This window comes from Podarcis filfolensis (genome assembly GCF_964270895.1).
Source record: "Podarcis filfolensis genome assembly, chromosome: 8".
Taxonomy (NCBI): domain Eukaryota; kingdom Metazoa; phylum Chordata; class Lepidosauria; order Squamata; family Lacertidae; genus Podarcis; species Podarcis filfolensis.
This window is the reverse complement of record NC_139611.1, coordinates 72,776,012-72,794,446: the sequence shown is the minus strand read 5'-3', so window position 1 is coordinate 72,794,446 and position 18,435 is coordinate 72,776,012. Positions and strand designations below refer to the sequence as shown.

Here is an 18,435-nt window from a genome sequence, read left to right as displayed (position 1 = left end):
AATTTCAAAAGATTTGTAGAAGAGGGGTCAGCATATTGCTTGTGTGACCTGGTCATCTTCTTGCATCTGCCACCCCCCTCACTTATAGGCTCACGCACAGTGTCTCAATGCTGCTGAGCAACGGAGACTTACAGTTCCTTCCCAGAGCCAGCAGGTGACCCAGATTACCTTGGAAGCTCTGTGTGTTTGCCTAATAACCTCTTGTGAACAAGGGGACTCTAGTTGCTGATGTGGACAAAGCAGTGGTGTGACTCTGGCCAAAACTAGCCTGATGAAAAAGCAACAGCTCCTCCTACTGACTATCAAAGCGATAGAATGAGGGGCTCAAAATGATGTACTTCTCGCTACAGTTCCATGTCAGCACCTAGAGTCCAGACTTAATCTACCAGTACTTAGCCAAAGAATTCTTTCTTAAAACTGAAATTTTTATTATTTTTCAGAAAACAGAACAAAACATACAGAGCAACCCAAAGGATGAATACAACAGTCCGTTAAAAAACAAAAGCAAAACAAAAAACAAGTCAAATCGTGCAGACTAGCAATTGCTTTGTACAGCAGTATTCATGTTTAGTTAGCAATGCCAACACTAATGTTTAATATGTAATTGAAAGACACTTTGATCAGCTCAGCAAGCTCCAGGAGGAAACTAACAGCTAAGAACAGAATTACCAAATGAGGGTTAAAGTTGGATTAGAACAGATGTGGTCAATCTTACTCATCCCAAGGACTGCATTCTGTTCTGAGCGCCAGTGGTGGGTGGGGCCAGAGATTAAGTGGGAGGAGCAATGAATGTAAATTTCAGTTTCAAACAGTCGGCTGGTTTTCACACACACTCATTAGAATCAAGACAACAGCTGTTCAGAAAACACAACAGTGCAGGGGCGCCAAATTGAATAAAATACTGTGGGGGCCCAGGTAAGCCTCACCACACATAATCAGTCACATGATGCAGCACACATGTGGACATGTGGATTGACCCTGGACTAGGGACTTGCCTCCTGACTTCCCACATGGTAGGCCATGGCTTCAGGACATCAACAGAAGAAGCGCTCCCTACCAATTCATGGGGATACATTTATATTGTCCACAAAGCATTGGTACTGGCCATTCTACCATCTTTATCTCCTGACCTCCATCCCTTGTCTTGATAGTACAAGTGTGTAACCTTTTGCCCTCCAGACGTTGCTAAACTACAGCTCCCTTTAGCCCCAGCAAAGATGATCAATAGCCAGGGGGGATGGTGGGAGTTTGAAAAGTGAGTTCCATTTTTGCAAGTCATGTTCATGAGGGTAAGATAAATCTGCCCATTTTGGTTTCCCTCTCTTTCTCATGTTTTTCAGTCGTTAAGTTTTCACATCAATTTGTTTTGGTTTTTTTGTTGTTTTTTTACATCAATGATTTTTACATCGATTTGGGGAATGGGATCTTGTTTGCCTCTCCTCTTTTGTGGTTTCTTCTAGGTTCTCTTATCCAGACATATCCTCTGAGGCTTTGCTCTGCTTCTTTGTTCTCAAAAGGTGGTCACAATATTGATGACTGCTTGTTTCAGTTCTTTGAAATCCCTACAAATCAGGCTTTGGGGCAAAGAAAGAAAACATACTCAGCATCATATTCCGGAGATGTCAGAGAATTCTGACAAAAACAGAAACAGGAGAAGAAATTGTCTACGTCCACTTAATCATCCCATGCCATTCTGAATAACCCAGTCCAATGAATATGATTGCTTTGCTGTTGTTGTTGTTGCTTTCAGACTGCAAATGTTTAGGGAAGCTTTAAATGTTTGACAGACTATTGTATTTTAATATTTTGTTGGAAACCCAGCCAGATGGGCGGGTATAAATAATAAATTATTATTATTATTATTATTATTATTATTATTATTATTATTATTATTATGACGTATGTTTTGTTTTTGCTCCCATTTGCACTGTGTTTCCTTTATTTTGAAATAAATGAGATGGAATAATGTAATGACACCATAGTTAATTACATATATTGCATAAGCTACATAAATTTCCCACAGTGGAGAGGAAGACAAATAATGTAGTTTTTGGAGGAAGAACTGCAGCAGCATGGGAACAGTGCTGCATGTGGTGGACATGAAGGTGAGCTCTGCAGTTTACTCAGCCCCAAACCTAATTCCTAGGTTATTTGAGGTTCTATGCCTTTCAAAACCCCAAGACAAATTTTGGAAAGCAAAATGGAAAACATTGCTAGATGCAAAATTCAGAATCTGAATATGGGAATGCTTAATGTAGGCAACATTTCATTTTGGCCCCACAATCCTATTAGCAAATGAAGCTGGCTTTTTGCCTGAAGGATGTGTGACCTTCTACTAGCAATGACTTGGTTTCTATCAGCTGGGGTGGAGTGAGCATCCATGACCTCTGCTTGAAAATATGACATAAGAAAAAGGCCACTGGTACCTACAACAGAGATTCAGAGTCTGAGATGTTGGGATTCTGTGCTCAGCTGTGGGGTGCAATAAGATTAGTGCCTAGGTATTAGAACAAAGGAATCAAGCGTGAAGGCTTCAAACAACCCATCATTTCAATAAAACCAGCACCAGCAACTGGAACTTCCAGGAAGAAGAGGAATTACCACCATCATCCTCTACAGCATTTCCATTTTGCTGCCCTCAACCTCCTCTGGAGGAGAGATTATTATTATTAATCAGTCAGTCAATTATTACCCATCCTTCACCTTAAGATCCAGGGGTAAGCTACATCACTAAAACAGTATTAAAAACAATTTAGAACAACTTTAAGCCATAAGAACAAAGCAGATCCTAAAAGCGTACACCTCAACTGTTAAATGCGAGGGCAAAGAGGCTCATCTTCAGCATCCTCTGAAAGTTGTATAATGAAGGTGCCAGGTGTACCACTGTTGAGAGGGAGTTCCACAGTTTAGGGGCCACCACAAAGAATGCCCTGTCCAAGGCCTTCACCACATTCAGCCTCTGAGGGCAGAGGAACTACGAATAGGGCCAATCTCAGCACCCAAGTGAGGCTGTAGAGAAGGAGGCAGTCTTTCAGATATTTGAGGCCTGAGATGTTTAAGGGTTTTAAACGCCAGTGTGAACACCTTGAATTGGGCCCAGAAATGAACTGGCAACCCAATGCAGCTATTTCAAATAGAGGTTGTATCATATCTAAATGGAACACCAGCCAGTAATCTGGCTGCTGCATTTTGGACCAGCTGCAGCTTCCGAATCGCCTTCAAGGGCAGCCCCATGTTGAGTGTGTTGCAGTAATCCAATCTGGAAGATACCAGACCATGGAGTACAGTGACCGAGTCATCTCTATCCGAAAGGGTTCGTAGCTGGAGAACCAGCCATAATGGAAAAAAGGCAGTCCTAGCCACAACCACCACTGCAATTCTTTGTATTCTGGTAATAAAGGGATGTTTGTTGCAAGACACCTTGGGCCCAGCCCACTGTGGAAAGGTGACATATAAATAAGCTCAATCAATCTTACTCACAACGGACATCTATAAGAATGGCTGGGGAGCGTGATGGGCCTGCACTGTTGCTTGCTTCACAATGGTAGGTCCCAGAATCCTCTGGTTTCACTTCACGGATGGTCAACACATTATCTGCAGAGTCCTGCAGCAGCTGCTGCTCATCTTTGTACCATGCGTATTTCAGTTCTCGAGGGTTAGCTGCTCTCACTTCGCACGTCACCTGAAAACGGCTATACTGATGGACCACCTTTTCTGTCATTCCCAAAATGTATACTTCCTTGGGAGCAACTGCAGGAAGGGAGAACAAATACAAAGCATCACACAAAGACACAAGCAAATGAATGCAAAATCATCATCATCATCATCATCACTGCAGCACCAAGGGTTCTGCTGCACTGTCAGAGACTGGCTGGACACTGAGGAATGGGTGTTAGATGCTGAGGAGAGGACCCAGGAAAAGGGGGGTTGAAGTCAGAGGCAGGAGAAACTGCAGCGTTGGAGAGTGAAGAACAGGTGCAGGAGGAGAAAGAGATAGGTCAGGCTGGTGTAAAGTCAAGGACCCCCACGCTGCCACCACCTCCTGCCCCCACCTCTCCTGCTCCACTGTCTCCCAGGATCAGAAGAGAACTGAAATGGGAGACACAGAAACAGGTTACACACGGACATAGTCCTCGCCTGCTTGCACACAGCTAGAGTGCTTTTTTTCTGGGGGGACATGGGGGTATGCATACCCCTAAACATTTTGTGAACCTTTGTACTTTTGTCCATTTATTGTTTTTATTTTCCCCGATTTGAACTATAAAATGGTGATTTGCTTGAATCAAAATGAGAGTACCCCTAAACATTTTTTTAGGGGGGGAGCACTGGGGAGATACATAAGCTGAGGTTGAGGCCTCTCTGTCGCTGCAACTGCCTCATCAGGTGCACACCTAGGAGTAGCTGAGAGACGTAGAACTGGTGGACATGCCTTTTCCTAGCTTGCAAGTGTACTTCTAATAAAGAGTTAATTCCTCACGCTGGACATTCCTTGCCTGGCAGTGCCATGGCATGCATGAAAGCCAGTTGCACAAGAGAGGAATTTCCTGTACTGTCCCCAAAGACACATGCATACAGAATGTGGCAGCCCTACCCCAGGCACACACTACCTTCTTGTGCAATCAGCGAGAGCTTGCTGCTCACATCATCCTCAAACTCTCCAAAGCAAATTCTCCCCCCTCTGGTTGGTCTTTATGTATAAATTGTAACTGACAGTGGCCCACAGTTTCCATTGACATGTTTCAAAGCAAGGCTACAAAGCACCTGGAATCCACAGTGTACCAGCCGTCCACAAATGGACAGAGGATTTAGTTCCTTGAGCATTCAGGCTGTAACCCCTGAATTTGCTCCATGGGCTGTGCAGTGGCTGTGCCTGTCTTGGACATGTTAAATGTGTTAAATGAATACACTTGCCTCCAAAAGCTTTTCCTCTCCCTGTGAGCAAGTACATTAGTCAATGATGAGTGCTCCAGGACTTCTAGAAAGCAAATTAAGTAGCATTACTTACAATGAACATCCACAGTGACTGCTTGGGATGAGGTACAGCCAACATAGTTGCACACTTCACATGTGTAAGACGTTTCAGATCCAGGTGTCGCAGGGAAAGCCAATACATTTGAGCCACTATACTTATGTTCAACTGTATGTGAATCTGATTTAACCCAGTTGTACCAGTTGTTTCCAGGGTTACTTCTGCCCACAGAGCAGTTCAGCATGACGGCATCTCCTTCCTTTATTGGCAAATCATTCATAATGGTAAGCTGGACATCCTCGGGACGATCTGGAAAATCAGGTCAATTTTCCCTTTTTGAGGATTGCATACATAATAACAAACCGAGGTGATAAAGGGTCTGGAAACAAAGCCTTATGAGTTGGGGGAACAGTTGGGCATGTTTAGCCTGGTAAAGAGGAGAATGAGAGAAGATATGACAGCCATCTTCAAATATCTAAAGGGCTTTTCTGGAGGCTAAGACCCAAACCAGTGGATTCAACTTACAAGAAAGGAGATTCTGACTAAACATCAGGAAGTGGACTCTCCTTCCTTGGAGGTTTAAATGCAGAGCTTAGATAGCCCTTCGCGTGGAAAGGATTCCCTTTTTCACTACCCCTGGTGCATATTATTGCAGCCTTTGTGATGACGTGGCTAACTGCATTAGTTGAATTTTGCTCCCACCAGGCAGCATCTTCTCAATCCACAAAAAGACCCATCCTTTCCCACTGTGCACTCACATCTCACATCCAGTTTCATGGTACTGTGGGATATCTCTGACCCGTCCAGATTGCTCAGCGAGCAGCCCACCATTTTCCCGTTGTCCTCCCATGTGGGTTCAAACGTCACCTTCTTCATGATTCGATTTTCAAGCATGGTTATTTGTGGAGACAAGTGATGCTTCTCTAAGCCACTGAGAGTCAAGAGTATGAGCACATCAGTGCAATGGTAAGGCACCGAGCAGACCACTTCTGTAGTCCTCCCTTGATGGACTATCGCAGGGACTATTTCCAACCTGGGTTCTGGAGGTGACTCTGAATCCACAGAAGGAAAGAAAAGAAAAATAGCAGTAGTTAGGGCAAAGTGATGATAAAGAGTTACTGGATAAACTGATTGATACTGCTGAGAACCTGATGCCTTGGCCACCAATACATAGGAAGCTGTCATTTACTGAGCCAAACCATTGGTCCATCTACTCAATATTTTCTACACTGAACAGCTGCTGCTCTCTCCAGGATTTGAGTCAGGAGTCTCACCCAGTCCTACAATGTGTTTAAAACACCCTTATACCACTTTAACAGTCATGGAGAATCATAGGAGCTATGGTTTGTTAAAGGTGCTGACCTCATGGAGATATTACTTCCAAAACCATAACAAGCAGTGCTATTTTTCTAGGGTGGGGGGAGTTGGCGGAACCCACCATGAACGCCTCCTTTGTTCTCTTATAATGGCAATGGTGCTCACCTGAGAGATGCTGGAACTCAGTTCTGGTGAGTTCCAGCTAGGGGGGAAAGCCCTGGTAACAAGAAGAAGAAGAAGAGTTTGGATTTGATATCCCGCCTTTCACTCCTTTTAAGGAGTCTCAAAGCGGCTAACATCCTCCTTTCCCTTCCTCCCCCCCAACAAACACTCTGTGAGGTGAGTGAGGCTGAGAGACTTCAGAGAAGTGTGACTGGCCCAAGGTCACCCAGCAGCTGCATGTGGAGGAGCGGAGACGCGAACCCGGTTCCCCAGATTACGAGACTACCGCTGTTAACCACTACACCACATTGCCAACAGCTTTTTGTGACTGGAGATGCTGGGAACTGAGGCTGAGACCTTCTGCATGCAAAGCAGCTGCTCTACCACTGAGCTACAGAGTTTCTCCAAAACATCAGTATCCACCTGTGTTTTAGCACAGTTTCAGGCCTTGGGGGGCTGTTGGACACAATACACTGTGGGCCCACCTGCTTGTCTCTTTCTTGGGGCCCAGTCAGTTGTACCAACAAGATTGCACTCATACTTTCTTGATACAACTATCTAGGAAAGGACGGCATGTCATAATGTACCACCACTTCCATTTTCAGCATCATGTTCTAGGTGCTCCAGATGGCTAGAAACTGCTAAAGAAAAATTAAGGCAGTCCATCTCATTAAAAAAAAAAATAATGTATGCAATCGAAGAATTATCATTACATCTTCAGTAGTTTGATGTGAAGAAATTCAACAGGTGACATCAACATTCCATCAGCATTCCACGGCCACTGAGCATGCTCAGTTCTCTTTGGATTCTCACCTGCAAGCCCAGCAACATCTGCGGGGGTAGGGGTCACACAGGTTTGTAGGGATATCGCGGAGTGGGGAGTGGGGTCCAGAGGGAGCACACTTCCCCACCAGCAGGCAGCCACAATCTGCCTGCACGCGTGACCTTGGGGTGCAGGGAAACCCCCCCCCCAGACAAGCCACAGCTGTCTGTACATCGTTCCACCTCTGCCTGACCTTTCGCGATCTCAGCAGTTTGCGGTGTCCTGTCTGTAACCCTTTTCCATGAGACGTTTGTCTCCTACGTCATACACTGCGCAAGGGGAAAATGACGCTGTGGAACAGGTGCCAAAATAGCTTTGTACCACCCCACGATTTCGGGACAGAAGATGTGTAAAGGTCACAGCCCAAAAATGTATCTGCCTGGCTTGCATATTTGTCTCAATAAAAAGAGGCTCCACAGGGATGGTGGTAGCTCGCTCGCTCGCTTCAGACCACCTGTGCGCAGCTCACATAATGATCAACACCTGTCTTGGGCCTTCACTTCACAGGTTCCCTAAATCTGTCTTAGTATTTTTTTCTAGAGATCACTTGTACTTATGCCAACCTTGAACTGACCCCGAGCCTGCTAATACTCAGCACTCGTGCCTCTCTGTGAATCCCAGAGATTCACAGAAGACTGGTGTAAATTTACGGACTATTTGAAAAGTAATTCTGATGGGCAGATTACGTTTGTAGGTTTGCAAGAAGTTTTGTGAGGTAAATTATTTGAATTATTGCAAAAATGGTTAAAGAGGTGGATTGTGAGTTAAGATAATTAAAGGCAATAGGAATTTAAGAAATGCAGAAGAAATGATAAAAATGGTGGATCATCAGAGGTGCTGATGGAAGTCCAAAAAGATTGTATAAGATGTGAAGTTCTGTGGAATGTATAATAATTGGTATGTTGAAATTTTATATATATATATGTGTGTGTGTGTGTGTATATATATATATATATATATATATATATATATATATATATATATATATATATATATATATATATAGCATGATTTCTGGCCTGAAAGTTGACCACTCAAACACTGTTGATGATACTTTGAAAGGGAGGGTTCTGCATCTCAACTAAAAGACCGCTTTTATATGGGATGGAGCAAAAAAATCACAGCTGTTCTGCCAAGCTCTTACCTGTAACATTAACTGTGGCATCAAGGAACCACTTGAGTCTCCAAGGATAGTTTCCAACAGAAGCAACGACTCTTGCCCCATACCTGCCACTGTCACTTTTCTGGAGCTGAGTGATCATCAAGCTGCAATCTCTATTACCTAGGTCCCCTGAAAATTTCACCCGACCCTGAAAGGCAGCACTTCTTGCATTGCCTTCTGTGAATTTGAAGCTGTTGTACAACAAGGTACCATTATAATCTGGCAAATTGTGGTCCCAAAAAGGCTCAAAGTACCAAGCCACAGCTGTGGCGTTGACGGTGGCAAAGTTAAATGTTCCGCTGATCTCGCATGGAATCAGCACACAGGATCCTTTCCAGGCCACCAAAGAGTTAGCATGTTTCCTCAGTCCACTTTCATCAGACAAGAAACCTGAAATGGGAAAAGTTCAAGGAAGATGGTCATCACCTTGCGCCTGTCCACCTCATTATATCACAGAATGATGTATTTGTAATAATAGTCATATTTAAGAGGTTACAACACAGAAGTCAAGCTCTAAGATTTTATCATTAGTACAATTTCAATGTCTCTCTCTCTTTGTCTTACTCACCAATAACACTGAGTGTGACTGGTGAGGACCGCGATGTGCCTACACTATTCCCGGCTTCACACCTGTATCTGCCAGAGTGTGCTAAAGTAACTTCTGGAATGGACAACTCTTCAGTCGCAGAGTCCATCTCCAGCCATTCGCCATCTTTGTACCATGCGTATGTGAGATTCTGGGGTTTGGCCTTTCCGACTTCACACTTCAGCTGAACAGACTTCCCTTCCTGGATCTTGCCTGCTGGCGTCATTTTTATTTTTACATCTTTGGGGGCAACTTCAGGAAGAGAGGAGGACAAAGAGAAACCATCATATGAAGACACCCCACAACTGGTCAACTGAACCCGGGAAAGTCATGTCATCTAAGGATCTGTTGCATATCAAGTAAACAGCATTGAAGTCAGGAAAACAACATAATTTACCAACCCTGCAACTCTTGGCACTCATATTTTTTTCTTGGGCCAACTGTGAATGCTCACAGTTTACATTGCTCTCAGTTTCTAGGAGCATGGAAAAAGATCACCAAATTGTTTTTGCCTCAGTGGATCTATCTGACAACTAAAAATAGTCCACAGTTTCTATGGGTAAAGGTCCACACTTTCATAAAACACAACACTATCAAATATTTGACATCCACAGTGTATTATCTAGCTAATAATAATAAATAAATTATTATTTATACCCCGCCCATCTGACTCAGTTTCCCCAGCCACTCTGGGTGGCTCCCAACAGAATAATAATAATAATAATAATAATAATAATAATAATAGGCAATAAAGATCAAACATTAGAAACTTTCCTAAACAGGGCTGTCTTACAGATGTCTTCTAAAAGTCAGATAGTTGTTTATTTCCTTGACATCTGATGGGAGGGCATTCCACAGGGTGGGCACCACTCCCGAGAAGGCCCTCTGCCTGGTTCCCTGTAACTTCGCTTCTCACAGTGAGGGAACTGCCAGAAGGCCCTCAGAGCTGGACCTGATGCTGGAAGAAGAAAGCTCTGTCTGCAGGAACCTGGACTTCATCCATTTGTATTCAACCTGCAATCCCTGAATTGGCTGCACAAATAGGTAGACTGTGCATTTATGCTATGTACCTTGGATGGACCAAACATGCTGCTCTCCCTGTCCTTGTGGATTTGTCGGTGCAGAATGCCTTAGGGTCCCAACTAGTAAATAAAGTGGTGCTACTCACAGTGTACATCCACGGTGACCATTTGGGATAAAGTACAGCCAGCATTGTTGCATGCTTCACATTCATAAGATGTGACCGGTTCAGAGGTCGCAGGGAAGATTAAGAGCTCTGAAGCACTATACTTATGCTCAACTGAATGGTGATCTGACTTGACCCAATTGTACCAGTTGTCTCTGGAGTAATTTCTGCCTGAAGAGCAGCACAGCACAACCGTGTCTCCTTCTTTTATGGGCAGGTCATTCATAATGCCAACATGGACACCCTTGGGGCTGTCTGGAAAATCAGATCAAAATGTTTCTTTCTGGATGATACATATCACAACATTATTACAGTGCACCTGCATACTCAGGGTAACAGGAGAATGTGGCTAAAAACCAGTCAACAAAAAAGAGACTCATATAAGTAACTACCTGTTAGAAATAGGGACTGAGCACATTGGGCAATCAATTAATGTGCATCTTTAATTATCTAAATGTTGGCGTCTTTCCTACATCAATGTCGAGGCTTATATCCACCTAACTCCTACTCAGAGTAGGCCCACTGAAACTAATGGACATATCTAAGGCAACGTTCACACTATGCATTTTTGAGCAGTCATGGCTTCCCCCAAAGAATTCTGGGAGCTGTGGTTTATTACGGGCGCTGAGAGTTGTTAGGAGACCCCATTTGCCTCCCAGAGCTACAATTCCTAGGATTCCCTGCAAAGAGGGATTGATTGTTAATCTACTCTGGGAACCGTAGCTCTGGGAGGGGATTAGGAGTAAGCAGTAATGCATCCTAATACCAACTGCTGGGACCACAGGAGGGGAGAGTGCTCTTTTGCTCAGATCCTGGGATGGATTTCTCACAAGTCACTATGAGAACAGGGTGCTGGACTAGATGGGCCATTGGTCTGACCCAGCAGGCTCTTCTTAAGTTCTTAAGTGCAGTGGTACCTCGGGTTAAGAACTTAATTCATTCTGGAGGTCCGTTCTTAACCTGAAACTGTTCTTAACCTGAGGTACCACTTTAGCTAATGGGGTCTCCCGCTGCTGCCGCACTGCTGCTGCACAATTCCTGTTCTCATTCTGAAGCAAAGTTCTTAACCCGAGGTACTATTTCTGGGTTAGCGGAGTCTGTAACCTGAAGCATCTGTAACCTGAAGCGTCTGTAACCCAAGGTACCACTGTATAAGAGGAAGAGAATCTTTGGGTGTCCTACAGCCACAAGCCTACACATATCCTTTAACTAGTTTGCAACCTCCAGGCATCATTTCTGGGCTGAAACTTGCCATATTAAACGCTGCTGTCAACACTTTGAAAGAGAAGGGCTTGGGTCCCACATCCTTCATAAGTGATGAAGGCAAATTAGAACTGCTCTACAAAACTCTTACCTATAACATTGACCGTAGCGTTACGAAACCATTTGTTTCTCCAATTGTAGTTTCCAACGGAAGCAACAACTCTTGCCCCGTACGTGCCACTGTCCTTTGTCTGGAGCTGAGTAATCATCAGGCTGCAGTCTCTGTTGCCCAAATTGCCTATGAACTTCACCCGGTCCTGAAAGGCAGGACTTACTGCCATTGCGTTGCCTTTCCTCCTTTTGGAACTGTCATACAACAGACTGCCATCATAGTCAAATGAACTGTTATCCCAAACAGGCTGGAAAAACCAAGCCACAGCTGTGGCACGGACCTTAGCAGAATGATGTGTTTCACTGATCTGGCATGGAATCACCACGCAGGAGCCTTTCCAAGCAACCAAAGTATCAGGGCTTATTCTTAGGGGGTAATCGCAATATATATAACCTGAAACGGGAAAGCGGATGTGAAAGGTTGGTCAGTTACTCACTTACTATGAAAATTCGCTTCCAGCTCCTTGATGTCACCCATAAACTGAATTTGTCTCCAAGAACTGAGAAATTAACCAATACCTCTTAATGTTTTTATCATCCCCCATGAAGACAATGGATAAGTTTGCATCAGATTATGCAAAAGTACAAAATGTAGCTGGCTGCATTCTCCCACGGCCAACTTTCTGAGGGCCACATTCTAGCACTGGGTGGAGCCAAAACCAAAGTGGCCATGGCCAGAGAGAGCAGTGAGTGGGGCCACCACCCACTAGCTCACACTGCACAAATCCATTCACACTGTGCGTGTATACAGGCGCATACCCATACTCATTATTCTCTCACAAACATATACTTTGAGTCTCATGTTCTACCCTTCTTACCCTGCTGTAGTCAGGCTGGAAAAATGCCTTCTAGTCAAGGGGAGTAGTTTTTGCCAGAGATGTTGCAGCAGAGAGAGAGAATTAACCCTTCTCTTCAGAGCTGTGAGCCTTCCTCTCCCCCCCCCATGCTCCCTGTACAATAAAGCTTCCCAAAAAGTCTTCTATAGGCTTTAATAGATGGCCTTCCTGTCATGTGACAAAGGTATTTGAGAGCAGAAGCAGTAAAGGAGTCTAGAAATGCTGTGAAATGCTGAAAAGCTGCACAATCACTCAGCATGCTGAATCACTGTGACTCATCTTGAGGATGACTCATTATTTGTATAAGTATTGTATCTGCTTGCAGGCAGTGTCTCAGTCCCAGTCTCTCTCTGTCTCTGTCTGTGTGTGTGTGTGTGTGTGTGTGTGTGTGTGTGTGTGAGAGAGAGAGAGAGAGAGAGAGAGAGAGAGAGAGAGAGAGAGAGAGAGAGAGAGAGTCAGAGTATGGTGGAGCCTGTGCTCTGTGAAGCCTGTGCTCAATGGAGCCTCTGTGTGACTCAGTAACTCTGTGTATGCTCTGAAGCTAGTTTAATCTTCTGTTCACTATGCAGTTATTTGCAAACAAGTTTATTTTTAACTCAGTAAAGCTTTTATTCTTTTACTGAAGAAGGCTGTGTTATTAATTTATGCTGCGCGTCACTTCCCCCAAATCTAATTGCTGGAGCTGGGCGGGCAGGGCAAGAGGGTGCTATGGGCCAGATGAAGAGGGGCCATGGGCTCCATCCAGCTCATAGGCCACTGTTTCCCTGATAAATGCCTCTCTATTGTTTTTAAATGCAGTGGCCAGAATGCAAAGAACCCCATGATTTTAATCTGTGCAAGGAGGCTCTGGATGCCCACTGTGCAAAACATCCATCTCTCCACCACCCATGGTTGCATGGCCAGATATTTAGGAATCTGAGAGGAGTTTTGAAAGGAGGGCATCTGCTGTGCAAAGCAAAAATGTCGTATTAAGTGTGTTCAAGTCCCGAAAGTGACTTTCTAGCTTGGGGTTTAGCCTTTTCTCTTTTCTGCACGTGCTACTTCTTCTTATCGAGTCTTCCTTTGTCGGTGTCATGGCTGGTGCCCAGTCCCATGGGGAAGGCGGGAAGGCAGCCATTTCAGGACCATGGATAGCTCAAAGTGAGTTAAGCTACTCTAACAAAGGCTGGGAGCACTGAGGCCTTTTAAGCCCCTGTCTCCAGTCTACCTCCTCTGGGCTCCTTTTGCTTGTGGAGAACTTCAAAGTCTTAAAGGACACTTCTCCTCTATTTCATAGCCAGGGAGGTATCTGGTTCTTTTGCAGCCTCCAACTCTTTGGATTGCTGCTGGATTCTGGAACCATGGTATGTAGACTATTGCTTGGGAGTAAGTCCCACTGATTTTGATCTGAATGACTCCAGAGTCAATGCATGCAAGTATTGTTGCTTACTCTCTCATGAGCCACTCATATATTCTTCAATCCTTCCTCCAAATGCTACCCCACAGACCCAGGAGACCAACGGGGCTTGAGACATCCCAGACTGCTTTCCTTAGCACATACCGAAACCTGCATGTATTACCTGCAAGGAACAGCAGCCAAAGGAAATGCCTCATTATGAGTCCATGCAAGCGCAAACCCTGGGAAAGGAAAAGTGGATTATTACTTAGAGCCTTCACTCATTCACATTATGCTTCTCAGTAGGGGAGGAGGGAGGAGGAGGAGGATGGAATGGAACCAGTGTGGTGTAGTGGTTAAGGTGTCAGACTAGGACCTGGGAGATCAGGGATCATAGGCTAATTAAGACAGCAGGTTGGAATCTAGACACATGAAAATGCTGTGAAAATGCATTTTAAAGAGAGTTTTGAAAAATATATTGATTTTTCCATAAGCTCCCCATCACCATCTAGTGTCACATTTGTATAACGCACTTAAAATGTTACATTTGCAGCTGTATAGCTGAGTCCCAAGTAACTAGAGTCTTCCCAGCACTATAATTTGCAGGGTGCCCAGGGAAAAATATACTTTTTTTGTTTTTAAAAGGAGAGGGAGCTGCAAGAGACACCATTAGTTGTTGTTGTTGTTGTTGTTGTTGTTGTTATATTTGTATGTTGCCCATCTGACTCAGTTGCCCCAGCCACTCTGTGCAGCTCCAAACAGAATATTAAAAACATGATGAAACATCAAACATTAAAAACTTTCCCTTAAAAACAGGGCTGCCTTCAAATGCCTTCTAAAAGTCAAATAGTTGTTTATTTCCTTGACATCTGATGGGAGGGCATTGACTACCAAGAAGGCCCTCTGCCTGATTCCCTCTAACCTCACTTCTTGCAGTTAAGGAACTGCCAGAAGGCCCTCAGTGCTTGATCTCAGTATCTGGGCTGAGCAATGGTGGTGGAGACCTTCAGGTATATAGGGCCTCCTTCAGGTATATAGGGCCAAAGTCATTTAGAGCTTTAAAGGTCAGCACCAACACTTTGAATTGTGCTCGGAAACGTACTGAGAGCCAATGTAGATCCTATAAGACTGGCGTTATATGGTCCTGACGGCCATTCTCAGTCACCAGTTTAGCAGCCGCATTCTGAATTAATTGTAGTTTCCAAGTCACCTTCTGTATGCTTACACTAAGCATACAGGTATTGTCCAGGTAGATGGTTAGAGTCCAGTTTTGAGAGCTAGGGAGGCCTGCTGCATGCAAAGCAAGAGTTGTCAGGAGTTGTTGAGATTTGTGGAAATCTGTCCCATGTGGTGAATCGCTGAACTGCAGATGGTACTGCAAGCATTGTCAGGCACTGGGCTAAGTCCACCAGCCCAGTCTGGGGATTGGAAACTCTGGGATCTAGGAAGAATTTCCTGTGTCAAGTGAGCCTCGCTCAAGCCATGTGGTCTTCTTCGACTCAAGTATGGTCCTGTATATTTGTTGCTCCTGACTTGTGCCTCTGTCCTGGTTTGTTCTTTGACCGTCTCTGGCAGGCATAGAGAAGAGCGTTCCCCTGCCCGTGACTCACGCAGAAAGTGCAACTCTTCCTAGAATGGAGATGAAGGGATGGGAGCCGCTCCAGCAGCTAGATAAGCCATAGGACGCAAGGGTCACTATTGCCAATGCAATATTCTCCAGTGAATCATTAATAGAATCCATTGGGAAACAAAACCCCTTTAGAGTCAATCATCTCTAGAAATAAGCCATCCATTTCTCCTGCAGCTCAGGGTCTTAAAGTGACATTGCTTAGCCTAATGTTATCTGTCCATCCAGACAGGGGGTTCCCAAGTGACCAGAAAACCCCAGTCCAACCTGCTTCTGTACCTTTAACAATGGCTGTTTATACAGGAAACAGGATAGCCACATTTTCACAGCATGGAGGTCAGCAGCATCACCTGCTAATGTCCACAGTTCAAGTTTCTGATTGAGGCCTAGGAGCAGAACCCAATTTCTTTAAAAGTTGGTGACCTTGTAGATTGGGAGGTGAACTTGGCAGCCTGGTTTCTCTCCCCCTTTCTATGCTTAAGAAAGCAAACCCACCCCTTTCTATGCTTAAGAAAGCAAACCCAAGCTATCCTGAGCAACAACAGCAAAGGCAAACTCACCTGTGAATATGTAAGCTGAGAACTGGCAGCTGTTCTTGCCTGGAAATGAAGAAGTTGCTAAGTTGAGGTATGTCACATGGAGGAATCAAGCATCAGTTTGTCCCTTTGGTGTGTGCGTTTTCCCCCAGATCAAATGTTTGTATATGTGGAGAGAGTTGGGGCTGGTCCAGGAATAAGTCAAGGACGGTTGCTGGCATCTCAATGGCTTGCATTATAATTGCATGGCCAAACATTCTTATTTTCCTCTTCTCCAATAAGCAGCTTCTGTACTGGTGCAACCAGACTTGTTTTTGGGGGGTGCTGCAAATAATTGGAGAGCCACGTCTTCACAGTTTTGGCTTCCAGTGGCAAGTATCTCTGTTTTGCTCCTAATCTCTGCATTGGAAGCCACTGTAAATCTCCAGCTCTTTCTGAGACTATCCTGTGTGGTGAGTTACCAGAACTACAATGTGGAGCCTCTTCCTGACATAAGGATATGAGTTAGACCATCTTGCTCAGTGCTGTCCATACTGAATGGCAGTGGCTTCCAAGGGTTTCAGGCAGGGAACCCTACCTGGAGATGGTGGGGGTTGAACATGGGGGTGTGGGTAGCGCTGTGGTCTAAACCACTGAGCCTCTTGGGCTTGCCAATCAGAAGGTCAGCGGTTCAAATCCCTGCGAGCTCCTGTTGCTCTGTCCCAGCTCCTGCCAACCTAGCAGTTCAAAAGCACACCAGTGCAAGCAGATAAATAGGTACCGTTGCAGCGGGAAGGTAAATGGCATTTCTGTGCGCTCTGGTTTCCGTCACGGCATCCCGTTGCGCCAGAAACGGTTTAGTCATGCTGGCCACATGACCCGGAAAGCTGTCCGTGGACAAATGCTGGCTCCCTCAGTCTGAAAGCCAGATGAGCACCACAACCCCATAGTTGCCTTTGACTGGACTTAACCGTCCAGGGGTCCTTTATCTTACCTGAACATGGGACCATTTGACCGTGAAAAGCTTGATCACCACCCCATCCTGATTGGTCTCAAAAGCCCCACATGTCCCTCCCCCAGGAGAAACCACTTGAGGCTTGAGAAAAGGGGTATGTGGCAAAATTAACCCCACTTGAGAGTGGAAATGGCATTTTCTGTTTACAGGTTGCAAGATTAGGCCATTCACATATCCGCTGTGCACTGGGTCCAGTCTCCCAAAATGCTATTTGTTTCACATTTGAAATGGACAAATAATTGCTCTGAACACACCCATGAAAACTCCTCCTCCTGTGCAGGGGCAGCTGCCAAGTTGGTGCGGCAGAACTGACCACACAGCCTTGGACCTGGCAGTAGTCTCATTGTCACTTGCCTGGGCAGGGCGGCAGTGAAGTCAGGGTGCCACAGGTGCAATGGTAGAGCCACAGTGGGACTCAATTGTTCGTTTTTGTTTAAAAACATTTATACCCACCTTTCCTTCCTGAACCCAAGGCAGCTAACTATGAAAGCTAAGAGGAAACCAAGCACTGAAGGAGCTGCTCCTTCATCACCAATGGATGGAGCCAAGCTGGTTTCATGTCCTATGAAGCTGCCTTGTTTATAGTGAGTCGAACACCATTTTGTCCATCTCGTTTTGGACATGGCTCCCCGCCCCCCATCAGCACTACCTGGAAATGCCAGGGACCAAACCTGAGACCTTTTGCATAGAAAGCCCCTGAGCCACAGTCCTTCTTATGTCAGTGCAGGGAATGGTTTTCCCAGAACCATTTCACTTGCTTAACATGGCTCTGCTGTCCTTGCAGATATATGAAGCCTGAACCGATAGATGAACTTCTGGCTGCTTCCTCTGCCGCTGGTCTCCCTTTCTATACACACTAGGTGGTGCTGTCTGCATTGTAGCAGCATCTAGTAATGGGCGTTAGAGGGAATCAGTGGCCTTTTAAACTGTGGGTGGAGTATTGTTTTTGTTTGTTATTATGGTATGCATTTTTATGCTTTTATATTGTAAACCACCCTACTGCTCCTCAGATGAAGGGCAGTATAGAAATTTAGTTAATTGTTGTTGTTACTGTATGGGTGGTGCATGGACCAGTGTAATTTTGTTATCTTAAGCTCATTGTTGCTATTATTTCTCCAGAATTGAAATGTATTTTCTCAATCAGCTCCTGGAACAAATAGACAGGAGTGCTCAGTTCATGTTTCCTCTGCCAGGATGTGCCCATGGATGCCACTGTCCTAGGATTCCCCTGCCTTGTCACCTGTAATGCAGCCTGTGTCTGGGGATCCTGGTGTCTTTATTCTCCCAGGATGATGCCACTGCCAGTGGGGGTAGTGGTTTAGAGCATTGAACTTCAGATCTGGAAGACCAAGACCAGGTTTCAAATCCTCACTCAGCCATGAACCTCACTAGGTGACCTTGGGGCAGTCTCTCAGCCATAGCCTACCTTACAGGTTGGTAGTGAGAATAACATTGGGGGTGGCAGCCATATATGCTGCCTTGAACTCC

At 45.0% G+C, this 18,435-nt stretch overlaps 1 protein-coding gene across 2 annotated transcripts; it reads right to left on the bottom strand.

The window, feature by feature from the left end:
• Positions 1-1,419: 1,419 nt before the first annotated feature.
• LOC310768624 (B-cell receptor CD22-like) lies at positions 1,420-16,269 on the bottom strand. 2 transcript variants are annotated; one of them, XM_083627107.1, is made up of 10 exons: positions 15,978-16,269; positions 13,975-14,032; positions 11,560-11,973; positions 10,188-10,460; positions 9,002-9,271; positions 8,416-8,823; positions 5,728-6,021; positions 5,006-5,278; positions 3,481-3,750; positions 1,420-1,574 (listed from the first exon to the last, which is right to left on the bottom strand). In XM_083627107.1, exons 2-10 carry the CDS (start codon positions 14,006-14,008, stop codon positions 1,570-1,572), a joined length of 2,241 nt encoding a protein of 746 aa, XP_083483233.1. In that variant the 5' UTR covers positions 14,009-14,032; positions 15,978-16,269; the 3' UTR covers positions 1,420-1,569. The 2 variants fall into 2 exon arrangements, with proteins under 2 accessions (XP_083483233.1, XP_083483234.1); XM_083627108.1 differs by lacking the exon at positions 10,188-10,460.
• Between the last annotated feature and the right edge of the window lie 2,166 nt (positions 16,270-18,435).

Coding starts and splice junctions, on each gene's coding strand:
- LOC310768624 (XM_083627107.1), bottom strand. CDS start 14,008: ATGAGGCATTTCCTTTGGCTGCTGTTCCTTGCAG. Junction 8,824..9,001: donor AGTCACACTCAGTGTTATTG/GTGAGTAAGACA, acceptor TTCCCATTTCAG/GTTTCTTGTCTGATGAAAGT. Junction 5,279..5,727: donor CATGAAACTGGATGTGAGAT/GTGAGTGCACAG, acceptor CTGATTTTCCAG/ATCGTCCCGAGGATGTCCAG.